At 37.8% G+C, this 20,498-nt stretch overlaps 1 protein-coding gene across 1 annotated transcript; it reads right to left on the bottom strand.

The window, feature by feature from the left end:
• Positions 1-348: 348 nt before the first annotated feature.
• Positions 349-19,039, bottom strand: LOC120138936 (mechanosensitive ion channel protein 3, chloroplastic-like). Its single transcript, XM_039154315.1, is given in 14 exon segments — positions 349-686; positions 689-1,223; positions 7,959-8,015; positions 8,415-8,528; positions 8,629-8,796; positions 8,884-8,994; positions 16,083-16,232; positions 16,553-16,613; positions 17,033-17,146; positions 17,229-17,326; positions 17,414-17,537; positions 18,295-18,452; positions 18,687-18,746; positions 18,839-19,039. Coding segments are annotated over 14 exon segments (2,082 nt in total). The 5' UTR covers positions 18,917-19,039; the 3' UTR covers positions 349-432.
• Positions 19,040-20,498: the final 1,459 nt, after the last annotated feature.

The following is a 20,498-nucleotide window of genomic DNA, read 5'->3' as shown; positions in this document are numbered from 1 at the left end:
GAAGATAAACTTCCGAAAGAGTTTTGTTCTCTCAAACGATCCAATAACTAACATTCTAAATAGTTCAATAAACCTAATTGCAAAATCGACAAATTAACATGATTATGCTAATAGCGATTTAATCCCCCCACATGACTTGTATATGAGTATTCAAAACCCACTTCTCTTAATTAATATTCAAATTAATCTGGTCCAAAAAAGCACTAACCAGACTCGCAAACGATGCACCCAACAATACAGTCATCAGATTCTTCAATCACAAATTACCACGGGAGTTTTGAATGGGAGAAAATTAGGTCCCTAAATTTGCATCCAACAACTATGTACAAAGGATGAGACGCACGCAAATAATAATAATAATAATGCCAGCTTCAAAAAAACACAGCTGAACATTACAAACTATATAAACGGCAACGGGGCACGATTTATCGACTAATTATTTGGGGCACCACCATGAACTACCGACACCTCATCATCTTTCTTCTCCTGGCTGACCGAATGAGACCTACTTCCACTCTGGTGATTGCCCAATTCCTCCAATACTGTCGACATTTCTTCTTCGATTGGAAGTGTCAGTTTTGAGCCCTCCAGTGCAACACCAAGAACGATGTTCTCTTCCAAGGACGGTGGTCTAGCCACTGATGGCTGCGGAATCGACTTCTCAACGTCCTGCTGTGCCTGTGAAACGCCACTGGGATTTCAGATTCTTCATTTGCAGACTGGGGATCATTGATCACCACACTTCCCGAGCTTGCTGGCTTCCAAGTTTCACTCTTGCTATCGCTGAATTGCTTTTCGGAGTTTACTTCGACCGAACCACCAGGCACCGAGTTCCCACTTTCGGCCTCGGACAATGAAGCTTTTGAACCTGAACTGGAGTTGTTGGTTGATGATGTCATAACCTTGTCTTCTTTGGAGGCCACTGTTGATCCCGAGTTAGTATTTCCCTTCAAGTCAGATGTGAAGGTTGCTTCCTCCATGGATCCTTTTTCTTCATTTACACGTGTTGGAGCTTTGACTTTGTCATCACCATTAATTTTATAACTGGGTTCAATGAGAAGTGGACGGTTGGTAGCTGCTCTAGAACGTCTGAAAATGGTATCAGCAAAAGGTACATCTTCTATTTCAGCCTCGCCATACATCTTCTGAACTGTTCGGATAGGGGTGGCAAGCCGAGCACGATGATGGCTGATAACTCTGAGAAGATCCAACAGTATCGCTTCCTGTTGCAATACTATCATCATCAGCAACAAACAAAATGTAGCCTTTTCACATGTATGCGGGACCTACGCATTTCATGAATGAATGCATGAATTCACCAATAATTTATGATAATTTTGTAGGCGGCGTCCATATAAACTTCCAAGGATCTTATATTGTTATCCAAGCAATATTGTCAATGCTTCTTCTAGTAATTCTTTTTTTTTATAGGAATGAAGGCCTCATTAAAAACCCCTTCATGATTGATGGAACACTAAGTGCTTCTTAATCAGCGGAAAGAGGAAAATAGTGCGTTAGGATTCATTAAAAACCACAATATACATAAAGTTTAACAACCACACATAAACACTCCCTTTACATAAACCAACCCAAAGACTACAAAAGCTAATCACAATAGTAAAACTAGCCAATACCAACTTTGGCTAAACTATCACCTAACATTGGCTGACCTAGCAACCCATCTAATAATACCATTCAATTCCCTTAGCTTAATAACAATATCTTTCACTAAATTGGAGTATACACCGGGCAGCGATCAAAATTCTTGACCCACTCCACAACAAGTTTATTATCTGATTCAATAATTAAACGTTCCTTAATCTGCTGATGAAACGGCTCAAAGAAAGTCAATCCCCTCTTTACTGCCAACAGCTCAATCAACACCGGAGGACCTAGACCAGAAGGCTCTTGAAAATAGCCCCTCACCGAACCATCCTCAACTCTAAGAATTCCCCCAACACCACTCTTCTCCAATCACCATTCATTGCTGCATCCACATTTAGTTTAATATAACTTTGGAGGAGGAGACCAAGACACAATTTCAATGATCGAACACCTTGAGTTAGAGCAAGAATCCCCAATAGTAGGATCAGAGATTAGAGTCTTTTAAATAGAGGCATCCTTGGAATTAGATATGAACCAGGTCGCCAGCCACATCTTGCCATAAAAAACATATCGATCTGATCAAGCCTACCCCCATGAAACACAATGTCATTCCTAAATTTCCATATAGTCCAAAGCACCACACCCGGAATATATGACCAAATTCTTGAATTAGGGACCATATGCTCCCAAGCTAGCAGAAAACTGAGCATAGGCTTGCAAGACCGAACTAACACCCCACAATTTCAAAAATTTCATCCATAATGCCCATGCCACAAAGCAAGTAAAAAATAAATGCAATGACGATTCAGCCTCGTTTTTACATAGGGGACATGACACATCTAGAATAGCTGAAACTCCTCTCCTTTGTAGTTCCTGTTTTACTGGCAATCTATGATGCACAACCTGCCACATAAAGACCTCCACTCTGGGAGGTACCAAACCCCTCCAAATGAAGCTCAACCAAAAAGAATCAACTGACAAAACAGGACTGTAAAATTTAACACTGGAATTAACAAATAGATCCCATCTCCGTTCCCTCTCCAAACCAACCCATCAGACAGATCCTTGGACAGAGATATATTGTGAATTAAGGTCATCAAATCGCAAACTGAACCAGTTCCCAGTCACTCAAACTCCTTCTCAATTGAACATGCCAGCACCAAACTGAGGACATAAACTCACCAAACTCTTGTAGCTTCCCATCTTTATTTAAAGACATAACAAATAGTCTTGGGAAGACCTCTTTAAGAGGGGAAACAGTTGCCCAGTTATCAAACCAGAAACTGATTCTGTCACCAATGCCCACTCGAACATCAAACAGACTTCGAAATTTAGCTCCAAACTGGTCTTCTTTGAAATGATTATTGACTATCGAATTCCAAATCCATGAAGAAAAAGCAGGTAGTTTTTCCTTGAAAATCAACAATCTAGGGTCCAGATTATACTTACTGCAAAAAACCTTTTTCCACATTGACCCTCTATCATTCGCAAATCTCCAAGACCACTTTCCTAGGAGAGCTCTATTCATATAATTAAGATCTAGAACATCTAGACCACCAGCACTTTTTGCAGAGCATAATGTCGACCAGTTCATCCAATGGATTTTTTAACCTCTGCCCCTCCCCATAAAAAACTGACCATAATGGAGTTTAGCTTAACAATCACGGAAGAGGGTATTTTGAACATGGACATGAAATAGGTGGGTAATGAGCATAAAACAACCTTCAATAACACTAATCTTCCTGCTACAGACAGAGTCCTCGCCTTCCAGCTGGCTAGCTTCTTGTTAAACTTCTGCACTATCTGATCCCACAACGCTATAGAATTCCTCTTAGCACAAAGCGGTAATCCCAAATATTCCGAAGGGAAATGTCTCACGACACAACCAATAGTATTAGCCCACTGCATCAACTCTTCCTCACTGATATTAATCCCAAAATAATCTACACTTAGTGAGATTTAATTGCAGTCCTGATGTGACTTCAAAAACCCGTAGGACCCCTTAATATTTAGAATATGTCTTCGATGCCATACAGAAGATGATAAGATCATCTGCGAATTGCATCTGTGACAAATTAAGAGAGGTATCATCCGTAGGAACCCCATTAACTAGCACTGATACCGAGGCAATTGACACATATCTCTGAATCCAGCTACACCATTTTGATCCGAATCCCATTCTAGCCATAACTTTAAATAAAATATCCCAATCTACCGTATCATAGGCCTTTTGAAGTCCACCTTCAACACACAACCTTCAATCATTTCTTCCTCCACAAGTCAATACCCTCATTAGCAATAAATGAGCAGTCCAAGATTTGTCTACCCGGAGTGAAGGCAAATTGTGAATCACTAACAACATCATTCATGCAACACCTCAACCTTCTCGAAAGGCACTTGGAAAGAATCTTGTACATCCCACCTACTAGGCTAATTGGTCTGAAGTCATCTAAACTCCCAATATTAGAACCCTTTGGAATAAGAGTTATGAACGAATGATTAATGCCATACTCCCAATCCTTTCCCGGTAAAAATTATTGAAGAAATTCATAATATCACCTTTCAAGGAAGACCAAATTTTTTTGAAAAAACCCATACTCAACCCATCCGGACCCGGGGCTTTGTTGCTATCACACGAATTCAAGGTTTCCCAAATTTCGTCTTCCGTAAACTCTTTTCTAGCATAAGACTGCTCCATAGAAATTCTTGAGAAACTTAATATCCTCCACTTCCAAGGTAGTACGACAGTTAAAAGCTTTGAAACAATGCTCTTTGACAGTAGACTTTAACCGGATCGGATCCCTGATAATAACCCCGTCAACACAAATAGCATTTAAGCATTCCTCCTCCTAATGGAAGCACAAGTGTGAAAAATTTAGAATTCCGATCACCATCTTTAACCCACTTCTCTCTTGAATTTTGGAACCAAATTTGCTCCTCGATTCCGTAGAGTCTCCAAAGCTCATTCCTCAGTAACCTCAACTCTAATGAACTATCAATAACTTCTGAAATTCGGTTCAGCTGAAAAGAGTTCTCTACGTGATGGATCTTGACTTCAAGAGCAGAAATCTATTTACTAGGAAACTGATTCCTATTTCCAGACCAGGTTTTTATAGCAAACTTAGTATTTCTAAGAATACTCAGAATTCCTGCTTTATTCTTGACCTTCTTGAACTCATTAATAGACTCTACAACTTTCTCTTGGAAGCCGTCCTCAGTCATCAAGTAGTTAAACAGCCTAAACGGCCTCTTGCCCCAATTGCCTTCCCCAATCTCCAAAATAATAGCATTATGATCAGAAATGGACTTTGGCAACAGCGATTGGGTAATATCAGAAAACGCAGAAAAGAAGCTGACATTAACCAGAAACCTATCCAGCTTAACAAACGTGGGGAAATCCCGATTGCTTCTCCATGTATAATTCCCCCTATTAAAGGTAGGTCAATCAGCCCCGTTTGCTTAATAAATAGAGTGAAAATATCCATTGAATTTTGTTTTGAGACCTACCATCCTTCTCCTCCTCTATTAAGTAAGCATTGAAATCCCCTCCCACACATAAAGGCAAACTGCACCCATTTAAAAACAATCCCAATTCTTCAAAGAAACCGGCCTTCTCTTCTTCCACAGACGGACCATAAACATTAATGAACCCACACCTAAATTGGTTGATTTGAACTTCCCAAAAACAACAATAAACCTCCTATGGATAAACTGGTCTTCTAACTCAAAACAACTATCATCCCAACAACTAAATAAGCCTCCTGAAGAACCAGCTGCTGGAGACACAGCGAACCCTTGCAGCTTATTCAACCCACTTCTTCTTAAAAATGAACTTGGGAAAATCTCAAGTTTTGTCTCTTGGAGAAAAAAAACATTGGATTTTTCTCTGAGGATAACTTCTGTACAGCTCTCTGATTTTCCTTTTTGCCCAGGCCCCTAACATTCCAGGACAGGATAATAAATTTTTTCATCATATTCAATTATAAAAAATACCAAAGCACTCCCAGAATCCAACCTAGGACTCAGCTAGCCCGACTCAAACCTTTCTCCAAATCCATAATTTTTTATAGAAAAGCATTCTTCCCTTCCTTGAAAGAAATGCCCAACATCCTGCTTATCTCCCAGGTAGCAATCGCTTCCTCCAACAGCCCTGAGAAGGCTGATGTGGATACTGTAGAAACACTAGCATGGTCTAAAGCATCCCTAATGAGGGATCTTTTCATTCTCCTGTTAAAGCTCTTGCCTCTTTGATCAGCACTAACCCCTTCAGCCAGCCCAGCCGCCTCTGAACTTTTAGAATGAAAACCAATTGAAATAAGAGACCTACCCAACTTGAAACTAGATACCCTTCCTGAAACATCCAACCAAATTTTTCTTTCTCTGGACCTGCTGTAAAATCTCTTACGACTCTTAATTAGCTTCTCCCAACCGGGGCGCTCTTCATAGAAATAGAACTAGCAGAACGAGTTGGCGAACCAGCTCTAAAACATGACAACTTTAAGCCTTCAGCAGACCCAAATTCAGCATCCATACCTGCTGTATCTTTAAAACCCGCCTCAACCATAAACCCTGACTGCCTCTGTCTTTGTCTCCATCCCCAGAGCTGCTAGTAACATTATGAATATGTTTGTGATTAGCATTACCGAGCTCACCGAGTTTGACTGTTGGCCCAGCCGGAACTAATCTCAAGATAGGAGAAAAGGACTCACTGCTCCTGTCTGAAAGGGCCTGCAAACTGTCTTTATTATCCCCCTTATTTCTAAAGCTCAACCCTGGATAATCTCCCTTTTAACTACTCCCCAAACTGTGACCATCTGACACAACTTCATTAATGCCTTTCCCTGCCAAGCTTCTTTTTGAAAACTGAGTTTCTTCACCTGCTGCACCAACCCCGACAAGAAATCCCTGATCAATCCATGAGTCAACTTTCTGCCGACCTTCCACATCAAGCTGAGCTGGACCTGTCATGTCAGGCGAAAGACTATCATCTTCCTCCTCTGACGACTGTGACTCTATCATCAGAAATTTTTCCGGAGAGATGCCATGAAAAAAATTTGAAACCTGGGAAGTAGATCCCAGCTTAGAAGTCACCTTGTAAGATCTTCCATAGGAACCTAGAGTAAACACTTCCGGGACATCAAACAGACTTTCCACCCTAAGCAAAATTTTCACAGACGAGAGATCTTCCCTTGTTAAAATGGAATCCTGGATGTCCTCCAATGATCCCCACCTTCAGCTAACCTCTGTAAGAAATTCTCTTGCCAGCATAACAGAGGGACACCGAACAGCTCCACCAAACAATAAACCATAGGCACTCCACCATCATTCAACAGAGGTGCCAACCGATCGAACTAGAACCATAACTCCTTACTTTTATTTGACCACGCATCCTTCATCAATTCCTCTGATTTAAACGTAATAACACAAGAGTTCCAAACATATCCCCAGCTCGCAATTTGAACTTCAAAACCATCACTTGCCAAACCTCTTTGAACCAAATCCAGCTTGAAAGATTGTTTCACAATACCCGTGAGAGATCTCTTCACCCAACATGAATTTTCAGTAGGAATATGCATTTCCCAAATATTCTTCTTCTTCTTCATCTCTCTTCCCCTGTCTAGACTTTCGTATCTTTTTCCTTTATGCTCCGACTCAGTCTTCTGCAACTGCTCGACACCAAGACATCTTTATATGATCTATCATCTCTTAATCTACTCGGAAACACAACCTTCGAACTTGGTTTAGGATTATCAATTATGACCTTTTCCTGGACGCCACCTGAAGGACGAGAAGAACCAGCAACCCTTGGTCGAACATTCTGGTACTTTGCAACTCTAACATAATCTTTCCTCATCTATCACAACCCGTTTATATTTTCAACTGCTTTCCTCATCCCTGTTTCATTACCAAACTGAACGAAGGCAAAAGTGAAAGATTCATACTTTGGCCTGTTCACCACATTTGGTATGTATACTCTCACCACCTGACCCTGATTGAGAAATATGTTTCTTAACTCACTCCTAGTGACTCTCTTACTCAGGTTGTCAACGAATACAGTCCAACTCCCGCTGGAGGAAGACTGACCTTTTTCTCTCTCTCTCTTCTTTCTTGACACACTCTCTCATCATCTTGCTCCTTTTTTCTAGTAATTCTTTTGGAAAATATCCACTAGTGGCAGGGGCCAATTTATAAAATACCAAGATACACTATTTAATAACAAACTGATTCCTATATACTAAAAACCAGAATTGAAGAGAGCAAAACATTATTTTCTACATCTACAGATTCTAAATCGCCATTTCATTATTATATCAGTAGATCTTTACACGAAGTACAGACAACAATGAACTTACCTTAACACAAAAATATTCTTCGATACGTGATGTTTTCACAAAACAAGATACCATTATCTGAAACAATATGAACAAATAAAAAGGGTTAAAAACTTAAAACAGAAGCAATTGTCATTACTCATAAAGAAATAGTTAACAGCCACAAAAGTCTACTCTGAAACTTGCATGTGTAGTAGATTATTTATATAAATGCATGAGACGCAAAAAAAAAAAAAACTAATAGGCTACGATGGGCAGCCCATGCACGAAAATGAATTATAGAAACTCCTGTTGTGAACAAACTAAATCAGCTCAAGGAAAAATTAAGGGCCAAAATTAACTAGCAGAATCATCTATGAACAAACTGCGATGTAGCATTTTCAGCAAAATGCAATCAGAAGGGGGTTAAACATAACAAAAACTTAACATTAAATTAACTTTTTGTGGGGAAAATTACAAAACGTGAAAAAATCTCACCATAAGAGCCTGGTTTTCTGGATTGATACTTTCCAAAAATACTCTTCTATGCAATTTTTGCTGCTCTACTTGAGGATTTTTGGCTAAAACCTTCCTCATATCCGCTACTACATTCTGCATAAAGAAAAGGTACAAAGTTCTAGCATGAGCTCTAGAAAGAAGACAAGCTGGTCCTGACATGACAAGTTAACAATAAGACAAACCACAATCTTACATTGATTTTATTAACGTCCAAATGACTAATGGCAAAGTAATTCTTGATGCGCCAATGAGTCTTCTGGCTAATGTTCCTCACAACATTCACAGTGAACTTGTGGTTTGGAATATGAACCGCCTCACGGTCATCAGCTCTTATAATTGTTGGTGACCACCATCCAACATGCTGTTCCAGAAAAGTAAACAAAAGCAACCAAATTGTTTAATCTCTCAGATTGCTTAACAGAGATGGATAGAGGAAAGTAACACAAACCTCGACTGTCCCTGAAACTTCATAGCCTTCTATATTAGTTTGAATCCATTCATTGACAACAAAAGGCCTTGTTGCATGGATCATTACACTTGAAAGAAAATTCGTAAATATCTGAATGCATTAAAAATACAGAAGAAAAAGAAAAAAATCAAGAAAGGATCAGAAAAACTTGAAATTAAGAACTTGACAAGTATATCAATAAGGATGATAACGCATGTGCTATGGGAAAGAACCAACACACAAATTGCATACTTAACAGGTAATGCCAGAGTTAAACTCTTGGCTATTGTATAGAGTGGTTAGACTTTCTTTTAGTTCACTTGAAAGTTTGCAATCTCTGTTTGAACCTCTCTCAGATTGGGTTGAAAAATGCGATCAACCTCCTCAACATCTGCAAACTGACGTAGAATTCCTTCAACTTCAATAAGCTGAAAACATGAGCGAGCGAGATAGAGACGTAGAGAGAGAAAAGTTGAAAGGAAAGTCATTTTCGACGAAGTCTGGACGGTGTTTGTGGATAATCTTAGCAGGAGAGTGTCACGACGTGCGTTAAGGGAATTGTTCTTATTTCAGGGTCCTGTAGAGAGTTTTTATTCCCAAAGAAACAAGAAACCCAAAATACAAATTCTCCACTTTTGCTTTTGCGCAGTTTGGTAGTGAGGCAGTTTGAAAAGGGCAATAGACAACTTAAATGGTTCATTGATAGATGGAAGGAGGATTACAGTTGGAGCTGCAAGATATAAGGAAGCTCGTTCAAGGTCAGTGGGGAAGAATAGTTCTTTGAAGATGGTTTCAACTCCGAATACAGAAGAAACATCAAAGTCAAAAGTGAAAGATGATATTAGCAGGAGTTTAAGGGATGATAGAACTTATAAAGATGCTTTACTGTCGAACAGAATGAGGAAAGTGCATTGGAAAATAGGGAGTTTTCATCTGATGGTCTTCATAGGGGGAAAGGTAAGAAAAACATTTTGGAAATGCATATTCCCTCTGAGAGCTCAAGTTGGGTTAAAAGGTCATTAACGGGGATCATTAAACATTCTTTTGAGTTAGAGTTAGTTCAGAAGGCTTTAGTTAATGAAGGTTATGATGTCCAGATTGCTAGATGGAGCTATGTCTGGAATTCATGTGCAGTAACTTTTAAATCATCTGAAGAGATGATGGAGGCATGGATGAAGAAGAAAGATGAATTAGAATTCTGGTTTGATCGGTTGGCACCATTACTGAGTGAAGATGGAGTACCAATGGCTTTCTACCTAGTTGAGCTATTTGGGGTTCCTCTATTATGCTGGAATGATTCATTTTTGGAACAGGTAGCAGGGAGATGGGGGACGATGGTAGACATCCATGATGCCACTAAATACAGGGAAGATATCACAACGGCGAGAGTTTTAATTAGGGTGGCCAGCCCTTTTGATGTCCCGGAGGTGATCACTCTTGGATCATATGGAATATCTTTCAAAGTGAGCATCAAGATTGGATTGACGCATGAGGTTTTGACTCCTTTTTCCAGCAAATCGCCGGTGGTCGATTCCGATGGGAGACATTTTGGAGAGATGTTGTCCGAAGAGGAAGACAGGGGGGATGTCAGAAAGTGAGGAAGGTTCAGTAAGATCAGCAGAAAAAAATCGACAGAGGGTCGACACATGGATTGGCCAGGGTGTTGCTTATGGGTTTGTTGGAGTTGGTGGGGAACAACATTTTCCAAGGATTAGCAAAGATGGGAAATGCATTAAAGCGGGTTGTCAGATATTCAGAATGCTGGGAGTATCAAATTGGGGGAGTTGCCGGTTTGGGCATTAGAAATTCAAAAATTTTGGCTGATGGGTCTCAGCCCAATCAGAAGATAATGGGCAATCTGGTTCTAAAGTTTCAAAGGTAATTCCTTCTGGGCCAGCAATTGGGAAAATGGTTCAGAATCTGAACCCGGTTGTGTCTGACAGTAAAGAGAAGAAGACAAGGGAAAGAGTTCTAATTTCGGGTCGACTGATCGTGCTGGAATAGAGGTTCAAGAAGCTGAATTAATGTTGATAGAGTCTAATACAGATTTAACAGAGAAAAATTCAAGGGGTAGATCGTTTTATCGGTCTAAAAGCTTGTTCTCTACAAAGAGTGAACCGTTAGAGAGGAGAAGATTGTGCAACTATAAAAGGGTTAACAAAAGGTCTAGGGAGAGAAAATATTGGTTTGGGAATGAACAGAATTTTATATCTGAAAGAGAGGAAGCCTTAGTCAATCAAAAGGAAAAGGACTTAGGCTTAAAAACAGTTCAACAAGTTAGTTTGACAGCATATTTGAATATTCAAGGCTGTGTGGAACTTACTAATGATAGAAGTTCAGTTGATATGAGTTTGGATAGTGAGTTTGAAGGATGGTTTTCAGAAGGAGATAGTTCTAGTTCAAGTCTAACTTTTTTAACAAAAGAGCCAAAAGACTACTGTTAAGGGAAGCCTTAGAACAAGTTAGTATTACAACAGTTTCCTCTTCATCCTTTTCGATCTCTTGGAGGAAGCTTTAGCTACTTGGGAAATAAGTAAGCTACTGGGGGTTTCTTGTAAGCAAGGGAAGGCAACCTTTTTGGAAAAAATCATCAATTTGGAGAAAGGCTTGAATTTGGTTAACTAAGGAGATTTTTATGGGGGGTAATCAGATTATTGATTAATTAATGATGAATACAAAGTTAATCATTGTTTCATGGAATGTTAGGGGCTTGGGAAGAAAAGAGAAACAGAGGGCTGTTCAGAGATTAGTTTCTAAGATCTCTCCTTTTCTTTGGCTGCAAGAAACTAAATCTGAGAAGATACAAGATCTTTTCTTAGAAGTGGGTTGAATAATCTTCAAGGTTTTATAGAATCTCCAGCGGTTGGTTCCTCAGGGGGGTTTTATAGAATAATATGTTCGAGTTGGAAAATCAATACATTAGTAGAAGATTTATTGCTATTTCCGGAAAATTTTGTTCTAATCAACTTAGATGTGGCTTCATTAATGTTTATGGTCCTTCAATGGAGGATGAGAAAGCTAGTTTTTTTGAAGAGTTAAGCACGTTCATCAGTGGACAGAGTCTTCCTTTTTGTGTGGGAGGGGACTTCAAATGTTTACTTATATGAAGAAGAGAAGGTTGGTAGAGCTCAAAACAGAAATTCTATGGGGATCTTCAGTCAGTTTGTTCTACAAACAGGTTTAATTGATCTACCTTTGAAAGGGGGTAGGTTCATATGGTGCAATAATCAAGATATCCCCACTTCTGTAAGACTGGATAGGTTTTTGGTTGGTGTTCATCTCCTGGCTACTTTTCCCGATATTGTTCAATCATTATTTCCCAGGTCCGTGTCAGATCATAATGCTATAATGCTTGAAACTGGAGGAGTTAATTGGGGTAAAAAACCTTTTAGACTCTTTAATTATTTGATGGATGAGGATGGCTTTGAGGAATGGTAAGTTTTTCAATTCAAGACGGCAAGAAAAATCAGAGAAAAGCTGGAATTTTGAGTATTCTGAAAAGAATGAAACTAGCCATAAAAAATTGGGCTGGAAAGAGAGATCAGTTTCTAGGAGCATCGATTACAGAATCAGAAAAGAAGATTCACAAGTTAGAGGAGGATGTCCAACAGTTACAAGATGTAAGTGATACTGAATAAGCAGCAGTGTTGAATACCCTTCGAACAGAATTATGGAGACTTTATAAGATAGAGGAGCAGATTTGGTACCAAAATCCCATATCGAAATGGGTAAAAGATGGGGATCGCAACACTAGATTTTTCCATACTTGTGCTTCAGTTAGGAGAAACAGGAATGCTATGAATGCTCTAAATGTCAAAGGAAAGATTATCCAAGACCCGACTGTTATCAAGGCCACTGTCAGGGATCACTTTTTTAAAATCTTTAATTTTCGGTCTACCTTGGAAGTAGAAGATATAAGGTTGAATTTTTCTAGAATTTCCTTAAAGCAAAGTCTTCTTTTAGAAAAAGAATTTTCGGAGGAAGAAATTTGGGAGACATTAAATTCGTGTGACGTAATAAAGCTCCTGGGCCAGATGGATTAAATTTGGCTTTTTTCAAAAGGTTCTGGTCTATCCTCAAGAAAGACATTTTGAAATTTTTCCACAACTTCTACTTGGGGAAAGATTGGGAACATGGTATTAATCACACTTTCATTACTCTCATTTCGAAGGGCTCCAACATTGGTGGTTTAGATGACTATAGACATATGAGCTTAGTAGGAGGGTTATATAAGATCTTATCTAAGTGCCTTTCGAGGAGGTTAAGAAGTTGCATCAGAGACATCATCAGTGCGACACAATTTGCTTTCATCCCTGGAAGTCAAATCTTGACTGTTCTCTTATTGCTAATGAGGGAATTGATTTTTGGAGGAAAAAATGACTCAAGGGTTGTGTTTTTAAGGTTGACTTCAAGTAGGCATATGATACAGTTGATTGGACTATTATATTCAAAGTAATGGAGAAGATGGGCTTTGGTTCCAGATGGAGTGGTTGGGTAAGGAAACGTGTAACTGCAGCCTTCATGTCAGTATTGGTCAATGGGGTTCCTTCTAGGAATTCCCAATGGCAAAGGGTCTTCGTCAGGGTTGTTCTCTGTCTCCACTGTTGTTCAATTTAGTAGGGGAACTTAATTTATTACTTCTAAAGGCGGTTTCTGAGGGGTTGTTTTCTGGATTGGTAATAGGTAGGGAGGAGGGGTCTATTAACTTATCTCATTTGCAATTTGCTGATGATCTCATCATCTTTTTTGGTGCTTCGAAGATGCAGATTTTGAATGTTAAGAGGGTTCTTAGAGTGTTTGAAGTTATTTCTGGACTTCAGCAGAATTTAAAGAAAAGCAAATTGTTTGGAATTAATTCGACTCAAGAGGAAGTTGAGGAGTGGGCAAGGACTATTGGTTGTTCAGTTGGGTGCTTTCCTTCATATTATCTAGGAGTTTCTCTTGGTGCTAATAGGAATTCATCAACTCTTTGGGATCCAGTGGTTCAAAATTTCTACAAGAAACTTGCTGGTTGGAAGGCTTCTACTCTTTCATTACCAGGGAGATTGGTATTGGTTAAGTCGGTCCTATGCTCACTTCCAACTTATTTTTTGTCATTGTTTAAGATTCCAGCCTCGGTTAACAAAATCCTCAATTCAATTATGTCTAAGTTCTTATGGGGAGGGGGCAATGGTAAAAACAAGATACATTGGGTTAATTGGTCCACTATGTGTAAACCAAAGAATAAGGGAGGCTGGGTGTGTTGAAACTTAACAATATGAACAGAGCTCTATTAGGGAAATGGTCTTGGAGGTTTGCTAATGACATAAACTCTGTTTGGAGGAAGATGATTTGCAGCAAATACAATATTGATTCATCCTTATTATTGTTTGACAGCAAGGTTCCAGCTCAAGCTTCTTGGATTTGGAGATCGGTGGTGAATAACCATTTCAAAGAAGACTCTTTTGGTTCTAAGTTTCTAAGCATGTGTAGTTTTCAAGTCGGTAATGGAAAATTCATTCGGTTTTGGCAAGATCTTTGGGCAATGGATTATCCGCTTTTGGTTATTTTTCCTAGACTGTTTTCTATTTTCTCAAACAAGATTGGCAAATTAATTCAGTTTGGTGAATATCGATCTATGGGCTGGTTTTGGGATGTTCAATTGAGAAGAAATTTGAATGATTGGGAATTTGAACAATGGTCTAATATGATGGCAATCATTTCGAATTTCAGCCTATCTAAAGAATCCAATGATGGTCTGATATGGAAAGGCAATGGGGATGGTGTGTATTCTGTTACCTCTTGTGTTAAGTTGTGTTCATCGGGTTTGGAGGAGGTTCATTTTGGGAAAACATAATTTGGAGGGGTCTACTGCCTCCAAGAGTGGAGTCTTTTGTGTGGCAAGTTGTTCTTCAGAAGCTGGCAGTACAGACAAAAGTGTTTAAAAGAGGGGTTCAGGGTATTAAAGATGTTTTATGCCCACTTCGCAAGTTGGAGGAGTCTTCCTCACATTTATTTTTTACTTGTTCTGTTGTGTGGACATTATGGAATAAATTTATGAAGTTTTGGAGGCTTAATTCTGTTTTTCATGCAAATGCTAAGAGTTTTCTCCTAGCCTGGGAAGATTTGAAGACCAATTTTGCTATCCGGTCATTTATTCCAGGGGTTGTTCTCTGAACCATTTGGAAAGTCAGGAATGACATTGTGTTTGAAGGGGGGAAGTTAGACCAGACCGAATTATTTTTCTTAGCAAGGTTTAGGCCTTCTTCTTGGTTTTTAGCCAAGTATAATGAGATTTTTATTCCTAAGGATTCTTTATCACTGATCCTTCCCTAGGGGATTCTTGTTCCTCCTTCAATAAATCGATTGTATCCAAGATTCCTTGGTCTCCTCCTCCTAAGGGCTTCATTAAATTGAATGTAGATGCTGCTTCTAGCAGCGACTGGAAGAGAAATGGTTAAGTGGAGTTTTAAGAGATGATACTGGTTCAATCTTAGGTTCTTTCAAGGAGCTTTCTGGTTCGGGTCCTCCTACATTGATGGAGCTTAAAGCTATTCAAAAGAGTTTATTTTTCTGTCTCTTTTCGAGGGCTTGTTAAAGATCGATTGATAATTGAGAGTGCTAGTAAGGTGGCAGTAGACTGGATTAAGAATGTTGAATTATGTCCAGATGTGTATGCTTTTATTGTTAAAGACATCGTGATAGGCTTAAAGATTTTGAGGGTGTTGTTAGAAGGGTTGCTAGGACAGCTAACTTAGAGGTTGATGCCTTAGCTAAGGCTGGAATAGGCTGAGTTCAGTGTTGATTTTAAGGGTTGTTATTTTTGGTTTTCTAGTTATTCTGTAAGGGGTCTTTCTGGGTGTTGTAATTGTTATGTATCTTCTTTTGTTATTATTGAAATTTTAAGGCACTCTTTTCCTCCTTCCGCTGATTAAGGAGTTCTCTACGAGCTCCATTAATTATGAAGGGGGTTTTAACGAGGCCTTTAACTCTTATAAAAAAAATAAGGTAATGCCAAGTTGAGAAACCATGCTTAAGGATTATAAAAGTCTTTAAAATGATTAACTCAAGATAGTTTCAAACTTAAGGCTAATATTGATCTACTATTGGTACTTAATTACATTGTACCTATGATTACTTATTACTTGGGAAAGTGATGAGGTTTTGCAACAAAAATAAGCACATCAATTTCTTTTATGCATTAAAGGCAACCGGTTTACCTCACGACCAGCAAGGGTGATCAATACTGTACCAAGTCCTCCAGCAGTTACCCACTTCTGGGTGGAAAAACCTAGCAACTCCATGAACAATGATACAGCAGCAACCCATACTGCAGTATAAACAGCTTTTCCAGCAAAGTCAAAGCCCATCTGCCAAATAGAATAAAAAATGTTTTCAGCTTTGCCCATTGCAATCTGTGTAAGTGCCCTCAAGATATCTACATTATTATTCCTCAAATCCTGAGAAGTTTAAACATTTGATCTAGAAAAAAATGCTAAACTGTTTCCTGAAAAACATCGAAGACGGGGTATCATTTGCCATAGGATAGAGACTGCAGAAATATTGATCAGGTTGGCCTAAGTTGCTAGAATTAAGATACACCATTACCACCACAGTGCAATTTGATAACTGATGCAGATGCTACTAAAAGATTTTAGAAAGCAGAACAATGAAAAGTGACAAAACATACATTTCTTGCATCATTGGAATCATTCATCTCCATAAAGAATTTTTGCGTTTGTTGAATCAAGCTGCAAGAAAAATGCATGGTTTTACATTAGTTCAAGCTCCTAAAATTAGGCTAAAGACGGAATAAATAGGGAATCAACAAATTATCTTAATAACATGATTTTTTCTTGCACATTAGTTCAAGCTCCAAAAGTTATTCTAAACACAGAATAAAGGAGAAGTCAATACGTTATCTTAATAACAATGATGAAATGTTAAAACTTAACAGGCATGCACTCTTTAAATTAGCATGTCAATCCCTGAAAACATAGAAATAAACAACTACACACAATAGCCTCCTCTACTTTCCTCTAAATAACCCGTCCCAACCAAAAAGGAAAATGAAGAAAAATAATCCAATTTAATCGATAAAGGGAAAAAAAGAATATATAATTAGCCAGTTGTTAAAAACTTACAACTGAAGGCAGTCCACTGAACTCACCTTGACAAACAATAAGAAAATGCGAGAACAGTCGATAATGATCGCACAAAATGTAAAAGTCGTTGCTTAACAGCCTGGCTTGCTTCTGAGGCTAAAACTACTGGATCTAATGCTCTGAAAGAAACCACAGAATCATCAGACCAATCAAATTGGCTGCAAAAAATATGAAGATTCATCTTAATCCCATATGGGGAACCTGCAGATGAGTGACACTCCAGTACAGAGCAGCACGGGTCGAAGATAATAGGTCATAATATGATGTGTTCTACTCTTATTCCAACTGTTATTGCTCCTCTGCAGAAAATAGCAAGGCAGTGAATCATAAAATGAATTACACCAACATAGAATACAAATGCATTTAGAATAGTGTTCTGTGCTTACATGGAAAAGCATAATCCTGCCCAGCCGCATAAGTGGCCCAAGGCCCCATGCAGCAAAAGCAATGATTGCAACTGCCGGGATCAACTGAGGTACAACAGGACTGGCGTGCAAATCACCAAATGCCCTGATATATCCAAATAAAAAAATGAGTAAATTATATATTAAAGAACACAAAAGAAAAACTGCATGAAGATGCCCAAGAAAATTGCACTGAACTAGCCCCACTTAATAGAACTTCAACCTGCCCCCTAACTCTACCCAAAAAATAATGTAAATTTGAATATAAAACTAAGTAGCTGTCTCCAACGGGGAGAACAAATATACCATAATTAGTATTAAAACTTATTATCGAGACTTCTGAAATAAAAAACAAATTTGACCGAATGTTTCTCAGAACATAGAGAGGAAAGTTTTCCAACTACCACTTAGCATCTCCCTAATAAAAAAGGAAAATCCGCCTGACTCATTCAAGCTACATGTACATTCAGCATTGTTTGGTTTAAAAATTACACAACCAAGCTGAAAACGCTTTTTTCTTGAAGTTAGTGAAGCCTCAAATGTTCTTTCTGAAAATAAAGGCGCTAAAAGATAGAAATGGCCCAATGCTGTCTAATGAAAATGGCACTTAGAAGTCTAAGGCTGATGAGTTGCACATTTTTTCCTTTATCTGTGCAGGGTTGCTCCAGGGAAGGATGCTGTGGAAGGCTGCACATTTGAAATCTATACATAAAAAAACTTAATGCTTTCCAATGTGGCACAAATTTCACCATCTGAATAGTTGTCTCCAGGATTGAAAATCCAAGTACTTGATTTCAGTATTTGCACAGAAAAAGAAAAAGAATCTAAAAGAAATTCAGAAAGTAAGACAAAATCTAGATTACCTCGTCAAAGCCACAGTAGCAGATTTTATTAAAGGAATCTCATTTCCCCCATTAGGAATTGGAACAGATCGGCAGAGAATGACATTGGTCCTGGGATATACAGGTCTGATAGGCCTACAAACACTGCTCAAAAGATGAAGACTCCGAGCATCCTGTCGCTGGATAAGAAACAGAAGTTTTCATGTCTCCAGAATTTGTAAAAGTGGTATCACATGCATGAAAATGCATATCACATTCACTGTAACCAGTTCTCATGTTTGCTAAACTAGAAATAAATGAAAATAAAGAGTAGTTGTTTAAAAGCCAAACAAAAGAAGAAGTAGAATAAACAATGCTACATATATATTGCAAACAAAAGCCTTTGCATCCATCAAGGAATATGAAAACCATACCATAGCATGCGAGGAAAGATTGATACGAAACAAATGTAGCCGAACTTTTCCTATGACACTCTGTTGACATTCACATATTCAGTTACAAATACTTAGAGAAGAAAAGACGGAACATAGAAACGGTAGAACAGCAAGATCTAAATATCACATACAAGGTTCTGGCGACCGCATCCATGACTATCATGAACTCTCAGTTCATTAGACAATTGCATAGTAGCAACACACGCCATCCCTTGACGAGACTCTCAAGATTCTTTTAGGAAGAAAATATCACCTTATACAATCCCTACTTTCAACTAACTTTATACCTTAAAAAGCTCAAATTAGCAACAAATTCTCCAAACAACTAATGCCTGCATATAGAAAATAAAAGTAGTAAATTAACAATCCAGTTAAAATAAATAACTTAACTAAGGTTTTAATAAGTGAAACTAAAATGTGTAACTCAGAGCATAATTGATTGGAAGCACAAATTAAAATCCCTATATCCTAAAATGCCTAAATATGAAAATGAAATTCACACAAGACCAGAAATTAGGCATTTCTTCATAACGATTACCCGAATATAAACGATAAAACAACAATAAATCGCTATAAATAACATAAAAATTTCAAAAATAAACAACAATAAAAAAAACAAAGTCCTTCAATTTTACTATCAAGAAAAAAATAGGTATAACTGATAGATAAATAAATAAATAAGATCCATTACCTTCAAGACAAAATAGGATATAATAATTTCCAGAGAGCTGTTTTTTTTCTTCTTCTTTTGTTGTTTTTTTTAATAAAGTTTTGGATAATGGAGAAAGTTGTTCTTAAAGAGAGCGGCGTTGAAGAGAAGAACGAAGCGGCTGCTACAGTGGAGCTAACGTGCACGGGAGCGAGTTGATTTTTCTTGAGCCGACGTGGATGTGGTCCAAGCAGAGAAGATGTAAATTTCCTAGTGAAATGATATTTTAACCTTATGCGGCGATTTGCGGTTACTAAATATTGACGTGGCGCACAATTTTATCCATTAAAACTAGGGATGATTTAACTAGTACTTGAGAGTTAATTTGATCAAAATTTAATTCGATTTAATAAGTTTACAATTAATTCATTAATATTTTTATAATTATTTAATAGTTACTTTAAAAATTATTGCTAAAAAGGAAAGTATAAATAATAATTATTAATTTTTTAATAGATAATAAGAAAAATATTAAATTATTAATTAATAATTACTACTAATTTATTAATATCTTAATTTTCTAATAAACAATAAGAAAAATATTATTAACTATTAATCTACTACATCAAAAAATTAACCCTAATTGCCTTACCCAAAAATTGTGATGAGTTTAACGAAGAATATTTTTTTTTAAAAACATGAGTTTAATAAAAAAAATTAACGAACTAAACAAGTAACGAATAGAGCCGAAAAAAAATTAACGAAATAAAAATCAAACACTATTTAATTCACGATGAAGTTGCTCAATAACCGCCCTAATTGGAACAATCTCTCCCTTTCTCGTAGCACAATTACTACCCCTTTTCACTTGATTTGTTTTTGCGCAAATTGATTACTCAAGGGAAAACGGAATTCATAGGTTAGCCAAGAACGAGATCAGTTATAATAATATTCGAAATAAAATATTAAATTCTTAAAACAGCCAATCCACACACAACAAAATAAGTAGATAAAAGGGAGTGAGTGCACATAATAACCTGCCAAATCGGGAATCGTGCAAACAAACGTTGCCACGATTACTGAAGTTTTATTTTATTGTTTCAACCATGAATTTGCTCAATAAAATAAAATATTAATTTCTT

The sequence above is a fragment of the Hibiscus syriacus genome, unplaced genomic scaffold (genome assembly GCF_006381635.1).
Source record: "Hibiscus syriacus cultivar Baekdansim isolate YM2019G1 unplaced genomic scaffold, ASM638163v2 tig00110716_pilon, whole genome shotgun sequence".
In the NCBI taxonomy this organism is placed as follows: Eukaryota; Viridiplantae; Streptophyta; class Magnoliopsida; order Malvales; family Malvaceae; genus Hibiscus; species Hibiscus syriacus.
This window is presented reverse-complemented; position numbering and strand designations above follow the sequence as displayed.